Source organism: Centrocercus urophasianus, unplaced genomic scaffold (genome assembly GCF_019232065.1).
Source record: "Centrocercus urophasianus isolate 14NV4802_14NV808 unplaced genomic scaffold, USGS_Curo_1.0 seq_38, whole genome shotgun sequence".
Taxonomy (NCBI): Eukaryota; Metazoa; Chordata; class Aves; order Galliformes; family Phasianidae; genus Centrocercus; species Centrocercus urophasianus.
Genome location: NW_024884955.1, coordinates 4824537 through 4847962, shown reverse-complemented (window position 1 = coordinate 4847962; position 23426 = coordinate 4824537). Strand labels below are relative to the sequence as shown.

At 39.2% G+C, this 23426-nt stretch overlaps 1 protein-coding gene across 11 annotated transcripts in view; it reads right to left on the bottom strand.

The window, feature by feature from the left end:
- Positions 1–756: 756 nt before the first annotated feature.
- ZMYND8 (zinc finger MYND-type containing 8) overlaps positions 757–23426 on the bottom strand; it is a 63834-nt gene continuing 41164 nt past the window's right edge. For 9 of the 11 annotated variants that reach the window (XM_042832291.1, XM_042832290.1, XM_042832296.1 and 6 more), the window contains exons 8-21: positions 23031–23086; positions 21915–21992; positions 20943–21058; positions 19698–20179; positions 17339–17479; positions 15514–15666; positions 14142–14645; positions 11925–12299; positions 10284–10474; positions 9414–9494; positions 8546–8624; positions 7274–7513; positions 6955–7112; positions 757–2303 (exon numbers count right to left, since the gene is read on the bottom strand). In XM_042832291.1, coding sequence (XP_042688225.1) covers positions 2202–2303; positions 6955–7112; positions 7274–7513; positions 8546–8624; positions 9414–9494; positions 10284–10474; positions 11925–12299; positions 14142–14645; positions 15514–15666; positions 17339–17479; positions 19698–20179; positions 20943–21058; positions 21915–21992; positions 23031–23086 — 2756 coding nt within the window. In that variant the 3' untranslated portion in view covers positions 757–2201. Of the gene's footprint in view, positions 2304–3063; positions 6654–6954; positions 7113–7273; positions 7514–8545; positions 8625–9413; positions 9495–10283; positions 10475–11924; positions 12300–14141; positions 14646–15513; positions 15667–17338; positions 17480–19697; positions 20180–20942; positions 21059–21914; positions 21993–23030; positions 23087–23426 lie in introns of those variants that run through there. The other 2 variants (XR_006171055.1, XM_042832298.1) reach the window with 2 other exon arrangements.

The following is a 23426-nucleotide window of genomic DNA, read 5'->3' as shown; positions in this document are numbered from 1 at the left end:
GGGCGGGGGGGGGGGGACACCGCCGCGACGAACTTCACACCATAACCAGCTGAAATGGGAAAAACAAATGCAGTCACCAAGATATCTGAGACACCTGGATCTTGGCCTGATAACAACTCGTTGCTGGGATCTGGTCAGCCTCTACTCCAGGTGAAGGAAAAAGCAATGCTTATTAAAATTTAAAAAGAAAAAAAAATCACTGACAGAGGCTCCAGAAAGCACTGCTGTTTCCTATCACTCTTTTTGAATTGTTCATCTCCATTTTTCTTCCAAACACAGTGATGCGTTTCGGTGGTAGAGCTCACAAGGTTATTAGTCCAGCATTCCAACTACATTTCAAAACATCATTCCGAGCTTCCAGTATTTGTGCTTCTCTTTAAACAGTAGCACTGAGAACATTAACTTCGTCTGCTTTATAAATGCATGCAACAAAGTAACCACAGGAGTAGGAACTTGAGGAGAGCAGGCACAGCTTGATCTTACAAGGAACATTTCGTTCGTTCCCTGTTTCTTCTCCTAAGACACACAGCAGCCTTGCCCCAGTTTGTGCCCTCTCAGAGGATCACAGCACTGCTCACCATGGAGCCCCATCTCAGCTCTCAGATGCGCTGAACAAGGCTGTGCACACCCGTCCTTTCCCTCCAGCCCCAATGCAAAGGCAAGTCAGTGTTGCACAACGAGCCTCTTCCACTAACAAAAATCATACGTACAAAACTGCAGACTGAATGCAACTGGAAATCCAGGAACACAGAACACTTTTCTAAAACTGTTTAATAAAAAGCTGTGCAGTTTCTTGAAACACCGGAGAAACCCAAAGCATACCATGTGCCACCTCTCAGTCACAAAGAAACACAATTTTCAAAAAAGATATTTAAGTTTAATACAAATTTTATACAAAGAAAATGTGAAAAAATACTTCCATATGCTAAAAGCAATTATGCTTCACAAATAAGGCCAGCTAGGCTATTTTTCACACAACTGCAATTCACGAATATTGTTCTCGCCTTTTGCTTCTAATACTTTTCCCCTCTAATACGGGTTCTAGCTGGAGACTGTACAGACCGCATTCTTTTATAAACAATGGGAAAAATCAACATGACTAAAATGTACAACAGAATGTACTGGAATGATATCATACATTAATTTTCTCATATACATACATCACCTTTGCTTTGTTCAATGCTTTCGTTTTACACAACATACAAAATGGTACTACAGTATAAGTGTAACAGACAGCATTTTCAGGGGTTACTTTCTCTCATACTGTTTCATGCTTACATAAAAACATAAATTCCATCATATAAATAATACATGCTCTGGCCCAGCATCAGAAGTCCTTTGCCCATGTTTCCTGATCCATGCTTTTCTCCACCCCCTAGCTCTTGTTCCACGTGAAAAGCCTTTCATAGTCCTTTTCAGAGGATTCAAATTAAAAAAAAAAAAAAAAAAAGGAAGAAAATTGAACTGTGAAGAACAGGAAAAAAACCCTCATCTGTGATATCAACGATAAGAAGCGATGCTGCCCTACCCAACAAGCCGGTGTTACACTTCGCAACTGTTCAGATATCAATCTGAACAAAGTTTTAACTTGTTTCTTGTAAACAATTTTAACAGTCTGGTCACTGTAAAAAACAACGTAAATCTTTATATATCTCAGGTCCGCAGATGGGAAATGCCATAATTGGCCTAATGCAATTAACAGAAAGAAAGATAGCCTTCATCATTTGGTTGAAATTCTACAAGAGTTTCAAAGTGCAGAAATTGTTCCCATCCAAAAGCAAATGGAGTTGTTCAGATCCTTCAGGTTTTATTATTTGATGCATTACTGCCATTTTCCCAGACCAGTTTTCAGCGTTAGCTTGTGATAAGGCTGCTTTAAACCTTTCCTTTCCAACTTCAAACACTCTTTATAAGTTAAAGTCAATACAAATATAAAAAGGAGATGGTACTCTAACTTTAATGACATCCACAAATTGTACATTATTTACAAAAGAGGCAGAGATTTGACACGGATCTTACCTGTCCTCAGCTTTTCTAAGCCAGCGCTAATGCTTTACATTAATGTAGTGTAGTTAATGCTTTGTGCATTTATACAAAGCTTAAGTCTGAACCTTTGAGGTTAATCCAAAGGACTGTGTTTATTTTTCACATTTCTATTAGATTTATATATTCCAACAATTGTATGGACTTCTTGTTAGCAGTTAGACTCTTCGTACTTGGACTGGCATTGTGGTCTGAACATACTGAACTCCAGTTCTCATTGCCACTGTCCCAGCAGAAGGACTTACCACTACAGGAATGGTCTGTGGATTAAAACCAAGAGAAACATATTGTTATGTTAAAGGTCATATCAACATGACCACAGAAATAGAGATTTATTGTCCAGGGAAAATCCAGAACAAGCTCAAATTTTGTGCAAGGATTTATACCTTAATTACCAAAATATTACCGAGGCAGAAAGTAGTATATTACTTTCCTATAGCCAAGAGGGTTTTGTTTTCTTTTTTTCTCTGTAATTGTTACTTTATAATTACTGGGACCAGCTGTTCCTATAGGTAACATGCATGCTCTACCTATGCTTGGAGAATTAGGTTTTCAAAGCTCCTACATCCAGTTATGTATTTTCCCCAAATAAATTCACAGGAAGAGGAAAAAGGGCTAAGAAAATCCTCTGTCATTTGAAAAAGTTCCAACAAATCAACCTGGAGTACAAAAATACCCTTGTTTATAAGCATATCCCTTACATCTTCCCCCCCTCCCCCTCAAAGGAACTCCCCCATGCGTTCAGTCTACACAGAACAGAGAACATCCATTTAAACAAAAAGGTTCTTAAACTTTTGCACAAATTGAAAACAAAAACATCAGCATTACTGGGAATTGTCTTACACTGCCTGTAAAAATACTAATATAGAATAAACTTTTCACTTCCATCATACAGATTATGATCTATAAATCTTAACAAGTGAAGTTTCAGGACATCTCTATGGGTAGAAATGGGTTCTACGGATGCAGAGACAAAGGCACAAGAATGTTAAACAATCTGGTCAACGTCACGTCACTCTGGAACATCCGGAAAAGGATTTATTGAATCTTAAGTCTGTATCTTAACCTTCCTACAAAAACGTGAGAAAGCTTAGAAACGTTTATGCCACACAAACTGCAAGTATGTTTTGATACAACGCCAGCGATGGCCAACTGGTGACCCAACAGATGCATCCATTTCAGCTCACAACGTTTTGTGGAAGAAACAAGGAGTGAGAATTTGAGAAATGTGGAAGGGACTCCCAGGACTCCCCCCAAGGTTACTGTAGGCTTCCTAAGCAAACGTGGAAGAACAACACACAACTTCACCGGAGCCCTATGTTTCCCCCCATAAATTTAAGAAACCACATCAGTGCCTTGATGGTATTCAGGAAAGACTGAGAGTGTCCCTGCTGAGATGGATTACAGCCTAGTGTTGGTCAGCTCCTTTGTGACAAAATCTGTGCCTTCCAGAAGCCTACTGATTCCATTCCCTGGAATGCAAAGATGATGAATTTAAATGTTTACGACATTTCAACTGCAGAAAGAATAAAAACCAAATGTGAAATCAGTTCTCTGAATAAGTTCAAGGTTAAAGTCATTTGATAATGGTTTCAGAGGTGTAAAGAGGGTTCAGTGGAAACGGCACCCAGAAGATACACTGAAAGTTGTGCAGAGGGAGGAAATGCCTAGTGGGAAACAAAGTGCAAATTGAACTCTAAAGAAGCCACTATGTACATCACTGTTAGCACTACAGGCAGGAAAATTAAGGTTGCCACAGCTGTCTTTTACATGTACACACTTACACAAATGAGAAAATTAAGTTTCAGTTATTAGAGTGATCGGGATATGGAATGTGCAAGACTCCTTAAATGCGTTAGGATCATTCCCTGAGAGGTAAATCTTCCACCTCTGCCAGCTTTTCACATTTGTACATTTTGCATACATAATAAACATGCATTAAGGTTTAAAATTATTTAAATTGCACGTGCAGTCATTAGAGTACAGAGGTGTCTGTAGCTGTGCAAGGCTAATGCAAATGTGTACAACGTTTCAAACATGCACAAATAAAGGTTGAAACCTTCAGACGTTCCACTTACGCTTCACGTTACTCAACACTTTGTATAACAGAAAACTGATGAAGGTTACTGCCGTTATTCTGAATGTTACATGAAACCACCTTATGATCTTAGAACCTCTCAACTATGCACGAGAGAGCCTAACTTCTTTGAAGCTTGCTATTTGATTGCAAACACACAAAGCCTTGTTACGGCAATTCAGTTCAAACGACTTAGGGCCAATCCTGCAAAGGTGCACTGTGCTCTCAGTCGAGACAAACGAGTTGAGTACAAATGCTTAGGAATGTGACAAGTCATGATATCCACAACGAGCAGTACATTTTTTCTGTCGAATGTGATGGCTATGAAACACTGCAGTGTGTGTGGAGGTGCATGCATTCCTGCACACAGGTGTGTGAACGTTGCAGCTGGTGGGGGTGCATGCACGTCCGTGTGTGTAAACAAAGCAAAAGAAGGACAGTGACTGAGCTGATTGAGCCTCACAGTCACAACATCAAAACTGAACTGCTATTATCTAGCTTCAGTCAGAAAATTAACTGTAGTGACCGAAACATGGGCTGCTCAGCTGAGCCCACCGCTCGAGACAAGGCATGCGGGTCAGCTACCAGTGCAGCATCAGCAATTTTGTTCTTGGTAAGAGGTCAGCTCAGGTGCCACGCTGACAGTGAAGCGCACACTGCAGAACATGAATGAACATCACACTGAAAGAATGTGATATTATGGTATGCAAAATAAAGAAAACAAACCTCACTGTCGTCCCATCTCCAGTGACTGATAAAAGGGCATTCAAGTGTCCTTGGTTAAGTTTTCAATGGAAAAAAACAGGTCTGAATTCAATGTTATTTCTCAATTTCACGCTAGTGTGCAAGACTGCATGGGAGATACACTACTGATGAATGCATACTTTTCTTTCATAGTTACTGAGATGTCATGGAAATATCAAGCATAGCTCAGAACTCATTGAATCTCTTTAGGATACCATAGACAAAAAAAGATATTTAAAAGATATTTTAAATGAATTCTATATATTTACATTGACGTTGTGTTCAAGTATATACATGAAACAGAAATAACTAACACAATAATGTAAAATGGAAGTCTGACTATCCTCAGTGCCTTAGCTGTTCTTAAGGAGGGTTCCTGAATCCTTGTAACAATCAATGATGAAATGGAAGGGTGGAATGTTGCACAGCAAAATAGGACATTTTGCACTGCAAACTGAAACTACACCAGTGAATTCATATCTTAATTAGAACAGCAAATGGAGACAACCCCCCAGAAATACTGTGCAATTTTAATGCCAGGAACAGCACTACTGCAGACTTTAAATGATGACATCGTACTTACAATTGAGGGTTGAGTGGTTGGAATATAGGTGGTGCTCTGCGGTACCTGGACCAGTTTTATAGGCTGGTTGCTTGTCACACCTGTTGCTATCTGCAGAGACAGCACAGGCAACCTCAGTAAAAGTCTCAGCTTTTACATGAATTCCACCTAGTCATTACTATTACTGTATGAAATTTATGTTGGATGTTTTGTTTGTGCTAAAAATTTGTATCTTAATGAATTCACAGGTTAATTCTTTGTTTATAAAACAAAATTCAAATTATGAACATGATCAATGTACACAGCATGATGTTTCAGGTAGAATACCTATGTGAAAGCAATTCCAGATTAGGATAACTGGAATATTCCCTGGCCAAAGTTTTAGGCAATTGATTTTCTCTGATCCCCTTTTCTCCCAGTAGTACAAAGGTCACACTGCCACAGACAATACATACGAGCTTCAACTGAGCCAAAGAAGTTCAAAGAACTTCCCCCCAGAATCCAGGTGGGACAGCACATCCTTTACCCCTTCTTTTAATCTGTTTCCCAAGTTACTCCCTTAGATGACATGTCAAGCCCAGAGATCTAACACCAGACAGTAGCAAAAGTGTCAAGAAATGAACACAGCTCTCTATTATACTATGCTTCCCAATTCTAGAAGAACTATCTCAATGAGACATCATGCTGGAATCACAATACTACAAAATTAGTTTGCTTTTAATATTTTAAAATACAACAAGGCTCCTACTGATGTAGAGGATCAAGTAAAGGGTCTGAAGGAGAAGCCCCCCATAAAATTTTTCATTTAACAAATCTTGCATGGGCAGAAGAAAAATGGTGCTGAAATTGCTAATAGTCAAGCCCTACCTATAAAGCAGAATCTTCTCTATAAACATTTTCTATATATGCAATGTTAAGTCCCTTTTATTGGAGCGTTTGCTCATCCTTGCCTACTGAATACTATCAGAGTAGATGATATGGAGGATTTCAGAATTGTACATTGCTTCGTTAGCTGTAGATCCAGGTGGATTGCTGTATCAGTGTTATGGAACATTGTGGTACCCTAGTGGCAGTCTGTTGTGATAAAGTAAGTTGATTTGAATGCAGGTCTTGAGCTTGGCCTCTGAAACCCCAGGTAAGAAGGGCTTGGAAGTGCTGCAGTCAGTATTGCTTATCAGAAGGCAACTTGTATCGAAAGATCCAGACCAGAAGCTACACTGATGGGTCCTGGAGAGAGAGAAAGAGAGAGGTCCAGTCCCCCTTGGCTGGAAGGATGAGTCAAGCCAACACAAGGTCTTATTGGGAATGAGTGCAGGGGAAAGGGTATTCCCAGAGGACAGAAGGAGATTTTTCCCAAGATGACAGGGGGAAAAAAAACAAAGAGCCACAACTCTCTTACTCCCCAAATCACACATTTTGAAATATGCAAACGGCCATAAATTCCCAGCTGATCCAGGGAGGCCTTTAGGGGTAGGTTTCAGAGGACTCTAGTTTTGAAGTGGTTTGCAGTGACCACAGCAATACTCACTGTAACGCTTTCTTTGCTTTTATCAGTTGAAACGTCCTTTTCCTTGGGGGTGCTGGCTGTTTCCGTGGGCGTAGGCTGCACACTTGAACTGGGCTGGGATGATTTATTTAATGTTTCTGTGTTAATTTCAGTATCGGCTTCTTGCTGTGTTGCAGTAGCTAAAGAAAAAGAAGAAAGCAGAGCCACTACTCTTGTGCACCAGTCTTCAATCTTAACAGGCATATCTGCATACGTGCAAATGAAGAACACTGAATCTCTGTCTGTTACATCCACCCCAGCTCCCCTTAGCTGTGAAACATGCAACCCAGAGCAAGATTACCTGACTGCGTGCAAGATTTCATATGCTCAGGCCAGTGAGCTTGTTGGCAGGGATAGTCACAGTAGCTAGTGTTCCAACAGCAATAAAAAATGGCCTCTTTCTTGCAGTTGGCACACCACTGCTTCTTTTTAGTTTCATCCACTGCTTGCTGCTTTTCCATTTCCAGCTGCTTCTTCACTTCAGCAATCAAGCGATCCCGTTCTTGTTCTAGACTCTGACGCATTTCAGCCATTGTCAGTTCTACTCAAAATACAAAGATAAATAAATTTTGCCTCTCCATGAAACGAAAGCTAATAAAATATTCCCTAAACTTAGGTGTATCTGCTTCACACCCACTCAGCAAATGACAGTCTTCCAACCTCTCTAAGTTTAAAGAGGCTGCTTATTACCACACTCCATGATGCTGGGCACAGAGGTGAAAATGACTGGCCTGCAGCAATCCAGCTCTTCTTTTTTCCCTTTTAAAAAAAAATGGCAGTTGTGTTTTCCCTTTTGCAGTCTATCAGAACTTCACTGCCACAATTTCTCTATGATACAGGCAGAGGCTTAGCAACTTAATCTACCAGTTTCCTCAGTACCTCCAGAAGCACCTCACCAGGTCCCCTGAGCACCATCAGGTATTTCAGAAGGTCTCAAATCTGGGTAATGCCCTACATTCTCCCAGTTCCTGCCTTTGGATTCTGTGCGTATCCTACCTGCTAACTTCCTTCGGTCAACTACGTGGGTAACCTTGTCATAAAACAACATTAATTTAAGCAGGATTTTCCCATTGTGTGAACCCATGCTGGCAACAACCAATAACTGCACTGCCTTTCAAAGTGTTTTTCAGCAACTCCAAGAATAACCTTCTATGTAACTTCATCAGGAAACGAAGACAGTCCAACAGGCCTGTAGTTACCAGGGTCTTCTATTTTACCCTTCTTGAAAATCGGAGCAACATTTGCCAGCTACATACTTCATTAGTATGAAGTAATCAGCATAAAATATCCTATCCTCCTAAAGAGATTATCCAGTGGTGCATTTAAAAAAAAACCAAAAAAACCAGTTACATTCAATCAAAAATCTCTGTAGCCTGGATTTCTTTCAGAGGACTGAAACCTGTTGCTTACTATGCACACATAAAAGTCATCTGTGTACGGATTGAAATGGTACCCACTGATACTGGCAGCACATTCTACAGTGTTCTACCCTTCATGTGGACAATCTCTGGTAGCTAACATGAAGACAATGCATGCTACAAGCATTTAGATTTTGTATTTGCCATTTTCATACCCAGATTATGCTTCATTTCTGAGAGTTCCTGCTGATGTAACCACTGAAGCTTTTCTATTTCAATCCTCAAACGTCGAATCTGGATATTACAAATATTGAAATGTTAATATTTAGTAGTGATGACAGAGTACAGTATATAGCACAACTATGTACAAAAATACAAGGCTCTAACAAAGAGCTTCATCATCACTTACATTAAGGCTCCTTTTCAATAACATGGGCAATAGGTATTCTATTTTCTTGGTAGGTTTTCCTATCATAAAAAGTGCAAGATCGTTTGAAAACAAAACCCACTTCAATTAAACTTGGTCTTACATCTAGAATTAGTTAGGTCTCCAATTTCTCCAACCACAACAAAAATCTGTTTCTCAGTTTTGCTTGTATTTGGTTGTGTGCCACTTGATTGATTCTTTTATTTCAACGCACCCAGACTTACAAAAGTGGGTTTTTCATTCACTAGGAACACCACTGCTCTAAACTGCAGCTTCCTTCTTATGTTTAACACAAACAAACAAAAGATTTCACACTTAACTCTGAGCTTTCTCTTGCTCACGTTTCACATTCATTCATAGTTTACTTTGTTTAATCTGGTTTTGCCAGCTTTAAAGAAAACACTTTAAAGACACCAAGTACTACCTTGACAGTGAATGCAACATTTAGCAGGAAGACACTTTTATTGGTGCTCTGTAGTAAAACCAGTGATAATATGACCAGCAAACTAAAAAAGAAGTATTACATCTATGGTCATAATCATGTAACTCTTATGCAGTATGTGATTGCATTATGATAGCATGTGGTATTTTTATGCATAAAACACTCTTTTACAACTTGTGAAGGTGAAGCAGGCTTCTCTCCATCTTGCACTAACCTCAGCTATTGTACTTCCAGTGGTATTTTTTGAAAGATCATTGTATATTTCAGTCATTGTTCCTTTGATGGCATCCATCATCTGAAAGACAAATAAAAGTCTTAGATACCTATTTTTAACAGATAACCACTTTAACTTCATTTCAGCCACTCCAATGTGAGCCTTTCTTGCTATTAGTATCTATGTGCATATATACATGTTTATCTGAATCTCCTTTTGAAGTACTGTTTTAGAAGGTACAAGAAAGCACTTTCTGCCAGGATTCTGTTGTTTTCAAGTGCTTTTAATGTCTGCATACTTATTTATAGTACTCTCTTTTTTGTTTGTCTTAATTCAAAGACCTAAGAGAATATACCAAAAGCTGATCTCCCTCACTCCACCATCACCTTTATAATATTACAAGTACTGCATCATCTGTTTAACAACTAAGCTTCAGTTTTAATACTTGAATGCACACTCAGGACAGGTTACAATCTGATGAAGCTTTGCAGAGTTTTAAAACAGTTGCATCTGAGTGTTGTACCGAATGCATATGATGATTATTAGTGCTTACTGTAAAGATATGGTGAGGAGATACCGAAAATTGTCCAAAGTGCAATGCAACGTGTCCAAAAGAAGTGATGGGGAAATACGGGCGAGACAAAGTGTGAGTGCCTGGGCAGCCTCGAGCAGGCCGTGCTTAGCCTCTGGCTTAGAATGACAGCATTCAGCTGCTTCTACAACAACAGCTCAGATCCCAGCAGTCTGACTGCTCCTACCTACTGCTTGTTACTTTCTAAATAAGATTTTTTATTTCAGAATTTGAAATTTTAAAAAACTTTAAAATTCATCACAAAAATAAGTTTAAGAAGATCTTTTTCAAGGACTTACTTTGCTAGTGTATTTAGCAATGTCTGCAGCCACGTCAGCTGAGGCTGTTGCGATTGGCAAGTCTGTATTAACTGAGGAAGAAAGTGTATTTGCAGATCCAGAACTTGTAACCATAGAGATAGGTTGAGTACTTGTAACCAAAGTTATAGTTGATGTGGAAGTGCTCTGGGTGATCTCTTTCTGCTGCACAGCTACGGAAAGAACACACAGCAGACCATTAATCACAAGTAATTATGAAGATGAATAGGTAACTCCTAACTTTAATGTTCATTAAATGTGTGCACCTCAACAATCTCAAGATTTTTCTTACTGATACAAAGGTGCCATTTATCAAATTGATTGTACAGTGACCAGCCACTGAACTCACATATAATTATACAGCTTCAAGACAAGATAGCAAAGAACTTCAAAACCTGCAAGTTTAGACTGGTCAGTGCAAAAGTCTCCCTCTGATCATCGTTCTTCCCATTCTGGGACTTTCCCATCCCATCTCCTAACCTCTCCACTTGGACAGCCCCCAGCTAGCACCACAGGTATGAGCACAAGCCTGTCTTGAACATTTTCACTTGCCACCATCTGAAAGTACATTACTGACTTTGTTCCTTTAGAAACAAGATTTAGTGAGCTACTTTTGAAGAGAGCTTTAGTAAGAATTTTAGTTGTACTTCCTGGTGTTATTTGCATTCGTTTGCTATTAGTGCTACTAATTATTGTTAGTTTTGTGTTGTGACATGTTTAATGTAATACATCCAGCCCAAACTCAGCCTCTGGTTGGAGAGCAAGGAATGTAATGCAAGGTTAACTCATTAAAGGAAAGAATTTATTTATAGAATTAACTCAAGTGGGATGAAAGTCAGTAAACAGGAAGGCTTTGTCAAACGTGCTCAATATTTCAAATAATCTTAAAACAGTTGGTAATTCAAAAATAAGAGTACAAATCAAAACATGAAGAGCTTCACCTTTCCATCCCTAATGACTTACCTGCCTTAGTTTTCAATTTAATTTTAACAATTCACTTTGTAAAGATCTCAGTTGATGGTATCCTCTAAAGGCTGAAATATTACTGAAATAAAACAGTTCTTAAATTTAACTTTGTACTATTTAACATCAATTCAGTATATAAGAAGATCTGTATATCCTAGAGTGTTTTCATCTGATATTTCTAGCATATCATATGACAGAACATTGTTACAATGCACTCAATAGTAAAAATGTTCATTTAACCTGTGGGGGGGAAAAAAAAAAGCCTGTACAAATCAGCTTCTTGGCAAATAAAATTGGATCCAGATTGTAGATGCTGAGATAACAATGGTAATCATGCAACTGAAACAGAATTAACGATTTCATCATGTAAAGCAGAAAATAATCAGTTTAGTCTTTCAGAACTGATGGCTAAGAATGGCAAAGATATTTTACAGATACACAAATGGTTTGTCATTCAAATAAGGAGACATGACTAAATACACACCAGAAAGAGCAGGTATGGTGAGTTGCTGTATTTCATAGTCATTTATAAAAGAAGAACCACACTTTGAGATTTTGTTTATATGGAAGAAATTCCTGGTTAGGCAGCCTGGGAGCACTGACATCACTACTGGGGGATTATGGCATCACGGGCACATTGAGTTAGAAAGTGTATACCTTTAACTGCTTGTCTTGTCTGATATCTTGTCCCTTGAGAGGATTGAGGCTGCTGTGACTGAGACTGCTGGTTCTGCTGCTGTTGCTGCTGTCTCTGCACCTTCTGCATGTGCCATTTCTGAGAAGATGTCTGAAATTTATTGGAAGAATTCCACACTACTCGCTGCACAGCAGGGGCAGTTTCCTTAGGCAGCAGAGGCCGCTGCTTTTTCACAGGGCTTCCAGTGGCTGCAGATGGAGCACTAACAGTAGAAGTAGCACTAGTAGTTGCAGTCACACCAGCTGGTGGAGTCTGGGACGCAGAGCGGGTGAGAACTGGGGTTTCTGGCAGGGGCTGGGTGCTTGCACTGGAAGAAGGTGGAGTTTTACCTACAACTAAACAAAATGTATTGTCAACTTTTCACCACCACATCTGATCCATAATTTCACATCAAATTTTGAAGAGTCACGTGCACCTTCCAGAACAGAAATTGTCACGGAATTAGAACAGAATCATAGATCCATCACGGTCGGAAAAGATCTTCACGATCACCAGGACCGACCGCCAACCCAACCTACTGTGTTCCATCACCAGTGAAGTGATGGAACTCCAGTGGACTCCACCACTTCCCTGGGAATCCCATTTCAATGCCTAACTACTCCCCCACCCACGATTAAATTCTTTCTTACATCCAATCTGAATCTCCACTGCTGAAAATGAGACTGTTTCCTTGGGTCCTATGGAGTGAGAAAAGAGACTGACACCTTCCTCATTGCAATTTCCTTTCAGGTAATGGCAGAGAGCCACCTCCTCTTTCCTAGATGAAACAATCCCAGTTCCCTCAGCCACTCCTCATAACTCCTGTTTTCTGTGTCGTTTCCCCTTACCAGTGCTGTTGTTCTTCTCTGCACACACTCGAACAACTCAAAATCCTCCTCATAGTGGGGGTCCCAAAGCCAAACACAATGTTCAGGGCATGGTCTCATCAATACAAGGGGACCACTAAGTCCCTTGCCCTGCTGGCCATACGAGTTCTCATGCAGCCCAGGATGCCACTGGCCCTCACCAGTATCACCCGGGCACGCTGCTGGCTCCTGTGCAGCCAGCTGTCAGCCAGCATCATCAGGTCCTTTTCTGCCTGGCACCTTTCCAGGCATTTCTCCCCATGCCTGTACCACCGTGTGGAGCTGTTGTAACCCAAGTGCAGCACCTGACATTTAGACTTGTTGAATGTCAGGGGCTTGGCCCATCAGTCCGGCCCATCGGGATCCTTCTGCAGAGCCTTCCCACTCTCAAGCAGACCCACCTGATGTGGTATGGTCCACAACTTTCTGGTGATCGATCATCAGCTGGACTGAGCTTCCCCCACCAGGCCTCTCTGACCCCAGCCAGCCAGCTCTTCACCCAGCAAACTGCACCTCCCTAGGACACAAGCAGCCAGCTTCTCTGGGACAGTACTGGGGAAGGCAGTGTCAAGCACTTTACTAAAACCTAAGTGAACAACATCCACAGCCCTTCCCTCAGTTACAAAGCAGCCATCATGTCACAGACATAAACCGTGTTAATCAAGTCTTTCATAACCCATCCTGGCTGCTTGTAAACAAAAAGACTTCCCTGGAAGAACAAGAAGTTACCATTTGTTACGATGTTTCTAGGTTTCCACTTATACCTGTCACCCCATAGCTTATAGATGACTGTTCCGTGTATCCCATTCTCTTGCTATACAGCCTGACAGTGAAACATCAGCATTGATCAAGGAACTGTCTTTACTGGGATGATAATCCTCCTCCCCTTAAGGTTTAGAGCTCTTTCTCCCTCTTGCAAAAGCAAAAAAGCTTCCATCCTCCTTAAAGCATTTAATTGGAACTCATGCAATTTGTATCTCTGAAAAATTGTAGTGCTTATACAGCTGCGGTTTAGGGACATCCATGGAAATGTATTTATGTTTGACTGGTGGCTGAAGCAGAACCAAATTTCTAAATTTGTGACAGAACAAATGTGCGTTCATAATTTTATGTTGCTGAAAGTAATTTCAATGAAATAATTATTTTTTTTTTTTAAACTGAATGCAGAAATTATAGAACTGAAAATATCGCTTACTCACCAAGAATGAAAAATCATTCATAAACATTGCTCTAGTACATATATTTTCACCATCTTAAATGCAAAGATAGAGCTTACAGCTTTGGCTTGAACAACAGTGCAATGATAAAGGGCAAATAAGAATTTCATCCTACCATCTTGTTTAGGAGGAGGCTCTTTTGACTCTTTCTTGTTTTTCCGTCCTTCACGCCCGCAGTGATCATCGCCCAGATCGATGACAAGTTCGCTCTCAGAATCAGAGTCCAGTCCCAGATGCACTGTTGGAGAGTCCGTTTCATCTTTACCTTTCAGTTTTTCTTTTGCAGGATGTTGCAAACTTTTTCCCTTTTCAGAAAACTCTTTTTCAGTGTCTGTAATTGCCTTTTCTTTGACTGGGTCATCTGCTTTCTCCACTTCTGGACTTGTGCTTTTAAGATCTTCCTTATCTTCATTCTGTGCTGGGGGCTTAGGTTTTTTTTTCAAGCTTAATGATTCTTTGTCACTTCTTGTACCTTCCTTATCCTCTCCATCTTCTTGATCATTCTTAGATTTCTGATCCTCATCGCTATATTCACTGTCACTGGTGTCAGATTTTTCAGAATCTTCAGAGTCACTGTGTTCTACTGCAGTATAAACAGCTTCAGATATTTCATTTATTCCTAAATGTGGGGAGGAAAGTACAGTCCATGCTAATATCAGACTGGCTGGTATTACCAAAGAGAAAAGAAAAAAAACAAAACCCCAAACCCGGCCCTTTGTAGAACAAAATAGAGAGGTACCACTACCTTAGCTGTCAATCCTTAAGCTATAAGCATCTCTCTTACAGCCCTATCGCAGTATCACGAGTGAGAATTACCTTCCATACTCCTAATTCTTATTTTTATTTGATTCAACAGCCCTCCTTTCACACTATTTTTTCACTACCTGCAAGCTATAGCTCTGTTCAATGTTGGGCCAACACTGGCAAATATTAACAGGAATGATTAGTAACTACAAGAAACCACCTTAAAATCAGTAACACTATTCAACTGACCACAGTTATTTCTATGCATGTTTGAAGAATCAGTTTCAGACTGCATAACTTTTGTAAGGAGAATCTGTACTTTTTTAACCTTCAATTAACTGCTGGATTGTTAATGCTTTTCAACAGTAGGGAGTGCCCTCGTCACTGGATATACACATCTGTGCAGCAAACATAAAAGTCAGGCACAGATCTTTGGTTTTTCAGTGTACAAAGCAAATAGTAAGACTACAGTTCTGCCAAACCATCTACGTCAGAATGGTGCAAAAACAGATCACAAGATGAAAGCTTTTTGGCAAAAATCAGACATGTCAGCTTTTGCCAGAGTTTAAGTTAGACATGTTCAGTTCTATTTGCCTCTAAGAGCTCAAATAGCCTCTACTCCTGTTTTAATGAAAAAAATTAAAGTTTCAATATTTGAAAATGCTTTTTTTATTTTTAGACTCCAACTCAACATTTTCTCAAATTCATCCTCCAGGCTTCCACTGCATTCTTGGGATACTCACCAAGTTGTGCTTTACAACTCTCTATTGTCTTGTCAAGATTAAGCTGGAACCTACTACGTATCTGTCGTTTTGGTGAAATGAGTGGCACAGGAGTGGACTGCTGTTGGACTGACTCACTCAGCTCTTTCAGATCCATCTCAGCTTTGCTTCGATCTAGAAAAGGAATTAAAAAAAAATTTTTACAAAAAGAAGAATGTCCATGTGAGGCAAACCTTACTGAGGAACAGTGCAGACAATCTGAAGTGTGAAAAACGGAGACAAGAGACACTACAACACCTCCCCAGGGCATCCTGAATCTTAACATGGAAGTAGTCTCACAATCCAAATTTATCTGCCCAGCCCACGAGGGGGGTCTCACTGAGAAGATCTGAGTTTCCAATTTGCCTTGTTGACGCTGCAGAAAGAAAACAGAGCCAGAGGGCAGGCAAACACCCTGAGGAGAAATCTTCAAATTCTCATCTCTAGTCTTTACTGTTTCTTATCATCCATCCTAAGAATTTCATTCCTTACTGCATGAAAGTTTTCTGTCTTTTCTGTCTCCATTTCACAAGGACAGGCCCTGTACCACATATATTTTTCCAAGCAATCTGTGTGTAGCTTGGTCATTCACACTTCCACTTTGCACTTTAGCCAGTCTACCAGCAACAACTGGTGGCTCCTTTTCACTATTTCCCCTTCCTCCTTGCTGAACTGGAGGATCACAGCCCTTCTAGTACTCTGCTTAAGGTACAAGTTTTTGTTTTGCATATTTTCACTTTTGCTTTTTAGGGGAATCCCTTTTCACACTGCGCTTGAAAATAAGACACCACAGGTCGTGTCTGAAATCCACGGGTTTTGTAGATGGAATCATGTTTAATGCAGCTGCCACTTTCATTTCTAGCATCAAACAGCATATTTAGGAAAAGAAATCCCCCTAAAGCTGAATAAATGATTGATACTCTACCAGAAAGCACAGTAGCTGTTCTGTTACAGTATTGCTCACGGGCCATAACATTGGTTTTTCAGTTCTACCCCATTTATTCAGAATGTTCTATGTTCAAGCTAATGCCTCCCATCCATGGCTCAAACAGTTCCCATATGATGTTTCTTTTTGTGTTTGGTTTTTTTTATAATGCATTGTTACATCTGATAAAAAAGACAAACAGCTGTGGTGCAGCACAAGTAATTCCATGGTTATATCACAAGCACAGACTAACACTGAAAAGTATGGTATGTCTAAAAGAATGCAGAACTTGATCTCAGCCTTCCTGAAGTATTTGGTGAAGACCGGGAAAAATTCTGTCACTCCATGTAACATCAAGTGGACGGAAAATATAACCAGAACTGACTCAGAATATCTGTAGAAGCAAAACATGATTGGGCAAATTGATTTACATCTGTTTGGCTTTCAGAACTGCCTTACCAAAGCAGTACTTTCCTAATTCATCTCTTAATCTCAGTATCTCCCTTGATACAGATGGTCAGTGAAGAAGAGACATGAAGTTTGCAAAACCACAAGACAAGTGAAAACTTCATCAGCAGTTCATGTAATTATAAGCTTTACAAACTTACCTACTGTTTAGAAACACTTATTTGTACAATTCAGCTATGAAATCACCCATTAAAAACTTATTTTGATCAAAAAGAAGAAAAAGCAACAGGAACTTTCAATTCCACTTACAAAACATCAAACATCTTATTTGATGAAACAACAATTACACAAAGCCACACTTAAAGTTCTTTGTTCATTTAAATCTACCTAGAAGTAAGTTTGTTCACGTTATTTTGGCACCCCCATGATTTATCCAGCTATAACATACTTGGACTTCTGAAAGTCAACACTAACCAAGATTCAGATTCAGAATGCTTCCTGGAGTGGCAGTTCTTTCTTGCTTAGCAGAAATTGGCGTTGACGCTTGAGGAGAGAAGGGTTTGGGACTGCCTGACAAGCTCCCTGCTTGACCTGTTCTCGTTGGTGCAGGGGAAGCTGAAAAAAGTACAAAATTAGTAAGGATGGATTTAAAAATAATCACAGTAAAGCCATATTTGCTGGGCCAAAACAGCTTTTCAACTTATAAAAGCAGAGAAAAGGTTTTTGTTTAATCATTTAAATATTATTCTATACCTCCACTGCTAACTTTCAAATACCCTTAGACTTTAGTTTAATAAAAGAAGAAATTGTAAGGAAAATCACACTACCATGATTTATTTCATTACACCAAATGCACGTTTACCCTGAAAACCTCTCTGTTTTCAAGATTCTAGCTTTCGAGATTTGGTTATTTTAAATGTGAACTCTAGACTCTGAATTGCCATTATTTTACTGCATGTATGCAGGTAGACATTAACAAAAAAGTCCAGCTATTTTCTAGAGATGTTAATAGAGAATTGAAAGAAATCATATTAAGTTTCAGTCAGTGCAGCTGGAGATCAGTGACAAAAATCCCTCAGATAAGGCAGTGGGATATTCTAATTTTACACAGTTAAGCAAAAGTCTGTGCTCTGATCCTCCAAAACATCCAGAGTCGCATTTCAAACATGAACTTCAGGAAGCTCCCAGTCAGTCTACAGAAGGAAGCTTTCGTAGGCCATAACCTGAAAAAAACCTCTGATTTCTGACAGCAAGTGCTGTGCATTAAACTCCTGTTTAACGTTCTGACAAGTTACCCTGAAGTCATAGCTGAACACTGCATCTGACAGCTACAATTCATTTGCTACATCCCAGAACAAGGTTGCAAGTTATTTCCAAAGTTATTTCCTTCGTATCACTCCAAATGCACAACAGAACCATCCATTCCATCTGAATAAAAGCATTCCTATTTAAAGACAGTGCAGTCATCCTACCCGGAATTTTCTTTTACAATAAACAAAGTTAGTTAATCCTCATTTTAATCACATCACACGTTCCATTAACACGACAGCTAAATTAAAAAAAATAAAATTAGCATTTGTGACAATATACAGGAAGAAATGCCAGGTGGGAAATTGGAACATACGAGTTTAGAATATAAAAATCAGCTAATCATTGAATCATAGAATGGCCTGGGTTGAAGAGGACCACAATGATCATCCAGTTTCAACCCCCTGCTGTGTGTGGGGTCGCCAACCAGCAGACCAGGCTGCCCAGAGCCACATCCAGCCTGCACGTGGAGGAGCTCGGTTGCAAGGGACCTCCATCAATTCCAACTGCCTGCTGTTAAGTCAAATCTGGCAATTTATGCACTAAGACAGGATCAGCAAGATGTGAGGAAAGTGACAGTTCCCCAGAATTGCTATGATGTTCAAGAATGCAAAATAATAGGATAATATTATCCCATATCTCCTATTACCTTTCTCTAACAGGACAGCTTTAATGTGATTTTGGTAACAATCTCTACTATTATAAAGAAATAATAACGTAAATAAGTTTTAAAACAGAAAACAGTACCTGTAAGCTACAGCTTGTGCAGGAAAACTGCACACATATACATCCTTGATAACTGATGTATAAAATGAACTATTCCTTTTGACATGTTATTCTCTACTGAAATATCTATGTGTTCTCAACACTTAAAACTGATGCAGTTACTTTATCACAATTTCCATGAGATAATTTGGAGCCAAAGGTGGTTTCACAGCTCAGCTTTGAGGAGGAATAAGATACCCAAATGGCATCATATCTACTGACCACTTGGCATACATGCCTGCCTGCTTGTTTTGGAGAAACTGCTGGGCTGCACAAACACTGCAGAATAAGTGTCACATATGACTCTTGTTGGTTGATTTTTATTTTTTTTTTTACATTAAGCTTCTTGAAACAGATGTAGGGGCAGAGGGGACGGTGGTTATTTAGCACCGATTTCTCCAGCTGCAATACTGACCTGATAAACAAAATTTATCTCAAATCTCAAAGTCACTTCTGCTGGTTCTGACTCTTTCAAATGTGCCCACCACTAATTCACACAATTAAGAAACATGTGCATTACCAGTGCTGTTCCACAGAAGGTGAACAAATGATACCACAACTCTTTTGTGCAGCACCACCTCCACCTAACTGGGCAGCACTGGCAAAAGTTTATATCCGATAAATTTTAAGTCTTATCGAAAGCAAATAAATAAAGGCAAAGCCTTGAAAAAGAGCTATCCAATTTTAAATGAAATGCCTCCTAATCACAACGATTCCAACTAGTGAATTAACCATACGCAGTCTTACAGCCCCTTTCTACCTGTATTTTTCTCAATAAAATCCATGGATTCTTCACTTGCACTGAAGTGGCTGGAAGTTGCCTTTTTCTCTGCATCCTGCTCAACGTCAGACCCGGTGTGCACTGATGAGTTGGTACTCATTGGCGACCGCGGCATATCTGTCAGCGAAATCCTACGGCCTGTGCTACTGCTCAGCATGGGTTTGCTCATGAGAATCTTCGGTGACGCTGTCATATCAAAGTTCAGTTTGATTTTCTCTTGCTTGTCCGTCTTTGCAGTTCCGGCAGTTGGGTTTGTAGGATCTAGCAACATTTGGTATTGATTATTGGGAGTATACGGTGTCCGGAAAGGTGCGTAATTAAATACTCCAAACTTCCTACGAATGTTATCAACATAAACCTCCATTTCTTGCATTGCACTATTGAAGATGCTTTTCGTCTTTTTCACAGAAAAAGGAATTTCTTTAGACATGAGGTAGCAATTATTTATTGGAACCCAGGCCCTATAAATCAAACAGAAAGACAGAGATACGACAGTTTATGCTGTTAACTGACACAGTGAAGTTTTAAGCATTTTTTTTCCCCAAACTCTGACTTTATGCCATCATAAAGATATGTGCACCTGAGATCATTTCAGAGGATCTTCACCTTCTTTTAGAAGGTCATTGCACAGGGTTTTTCACATTAAATAACGCTGGTAAATAAGTAAACTGCTTCTATTAGGATATTTCTAGCTGATTTTACTTTTCTCCAGCAACACATAAAAGAAGATTAAATACTGATCAATAGGACAAAACATACTTAACCAAACTAGTCCATAGAACTGTAAGATGATCTTTACAAAACAATCTTTCCATTGGTCATAGCAGAGAAACATGAAAATGCAAGTGAGAAAAACAATTCCAAAGAACATCCTACAATTGTGTGTTCACTACCTCGGTGTTCAGACAGCTCAAACAACAGTACTGGCCCCTTCCACTAGTAAGAATTTTATTTTTTTTTTCCAGTGCAAACTCACTGCCACATGAATGAACTTGCATGATCAGTGAGGTCATATAGGTGCAAGTCTTGCAAGTGCACGGCTCACACTCTACAGACATCATGTAAGGAATTAAAATTGCATACACTACAATGTTATTATAGCTTATCCAGGTCAATATTAAAAAAAAAAGGATTCCAAAGCTTGGAGAGCACAAAATAACAATGAGGTGTTTTGTTTTTTTTTTTTTAACTATAACCAGAAATAAGCTTTGGTTAAATTCCCACCTGTCGTGTTGGCCAAAGAAACGGGCATCAACTTGCCCATCTTTATCCCTCAGTGCTTTAGCAGGCCAGAACGGAAAGCCTTTGAGTTTAGCCCAGACCAAAGGGTGAGGATTGCTCTAGAGAAAGATGGTAGAACATACAGTAAGAAAACACTAGCAGTATTACCTTCAAAATCTGTTACACAGCATTAAGTTTTTAAAATTATATTTATTTCCTAGATTAAATAATGTGCAAGACCCTGGACAAACACAAGATTCCATTTCACTATATATTTGGTACCTAATAGATCATGGGAGGAAAAAAGTTAAAAAAAAATATATATATATATATATATATATATTGTCTCGTTTGAACAAATCTTAATAGGGCTTACTATTCTATAATTTTTTTTCTTGTTCTCTCCCAATATGCAGCACATCCTAAACTACAGTTGACCTCTGAAATTCTCTAATTTCCACTTAAGCTCAAGAGAGAACTTGATGGATTACACAGTTCTACTTAAGAACTTCAATAAGTCTTTCAGGGTTTGGTGCAATATTAAACAAAAGCAGAAGTCAGACAACCTATTAACAGGCAATAAAGGAAAGCCAAGTCTTAATACTGAAATCTCAAAACCAAGTTTTCAAACATTCACATTTCAGAAATTTTACTCTTAGTGCAAGTACCACAAATGACCCATCAGTGGGCACCTTTTATTTGAGGGCAGAGACTGCAAACTGGTTGCTAGCAATTTACAGTCACTTCTCCAAAAGCATGAGTCTGACAGCTAACACCTTGAGATGGTCTTCTGATTCCACCAAGCGCGATGAGCGTGACGTGTAACTACAAGTCGCTTTGTTAAACTAGCAGTTCTCCTTAATTCCCTAGCCTCTCAGTAACCACCACAGGTTGAAAACAACAGGAGGACAAGAAGAGCTAAATGAGAGCCTTTACTTTAATGCACTAGCTAGACTACCATCATCCTTAACTTACACAAGGCTCACAAAACCAATTCTCTCGTTTTTGGCAAGCAGCTAAGTAACATTCCGGACACACTTCAATTTCATTCATCTGAAAAGAAAAGGAAAACAATTATTCAATAACTTATCACAGTTCAAGGTGTGATTAGTAAATACTGTGATATAATAACATCATATTTCCCACAAATCTGTGGTCACAAATCAACCTTTAACTGCCATGAATTCAATGCTACTTTGAAAGTAAACCCTATTTTCCTACCCCTGTGAAGCAGGCTTTCCAGTTAAACAAGACACATTTCTAAGCCTCTCTTCAGATCATACACTGCTCATGTCATGAAAATACATTCTGTCTTTAGTGTTGCATTTATTGCAGTGATAAAGAATTACTGACCACCATTTGTTTCTGAACACTTAGTTCCGTAATAATTTAGGAGACCAAAAAGAAAATATTTTGTTGTTCTTTTTTCAGACTATATAAGCCAATTAGGAAGTCAGAATCAGGTCATACACAATTTTTTTTCTCTGAACAATTGATACATCCTCAAAACTTACTAGAATTATGGATATTGCTGCATCAGCAGACGGGTGGGAAAAGCACTCTGCATAAATATGAAGTGTCAGATTATCAGATAATTCATATCAATGAAATACCGTTCAAAAACGCTGCATTTAGAATAAATTTTTGTAATATGAGCATTATGAATTCTCAGTGAAATAAAATCACTTCAAACGATCAACTAAAATGCAGGCATTTATTCACAGGGCTTTCATACTGTGACATCAAACGAACCACCTCAAATATGTCTACAAATCAGAACATCTGTTTCTTTTTCCACCTCCAAGCATTCATTTAGAAGACAGGTGTCTTTGTGCAGATCCCATATATCTTCTCTCCTATCACTGACATCCTAATTACATATGGTGAATATCCTAAGGAAAATATTACTAGCAATGCCCTTGTCAAAATCCTCCTATAAGACATGGATATGCATCCCCAAACATAAGAAAGACTACACAAATTATAGTTTGTAATGCATACATTAGAAAACATTATTCCAATCACAAATACAAGCAATGGAATACTTCAAATATACAGATAGAACAATCAAATTAACTGGGGTACACATACCTCATGCTCACAGATTTTGATGATGACTTTTGCTGTTTGTGTCAATTTGTGATTTCCTGAGAAGACAATAAGAAAAATGCTCTAACCAAGAAAACTGTTAGTATAAAACGATGATAAAAATCAACAGGTTTTAGTTATAAAAAGTTTATGTTGAAGACAACATAGAACATCTGAAAAGACAATGCAAAGCAGGTATATATTCAACACGTGCTTGTGGAAGCAGCAGGCAGGCTCTTCCCAGCAAACAAAGCGCAGTAAAAAATCTTCACGTGTTCCCTGTTTGTGCCCGTTTGTCCCTGCCCACCACTGACACACCATTCAGTAATGGGCATCTCCTCAGGTAGGTCTCATTCTGAGCAAGGAGACAGCATAGGCAGTATTTGGTCCCAAGTGTAA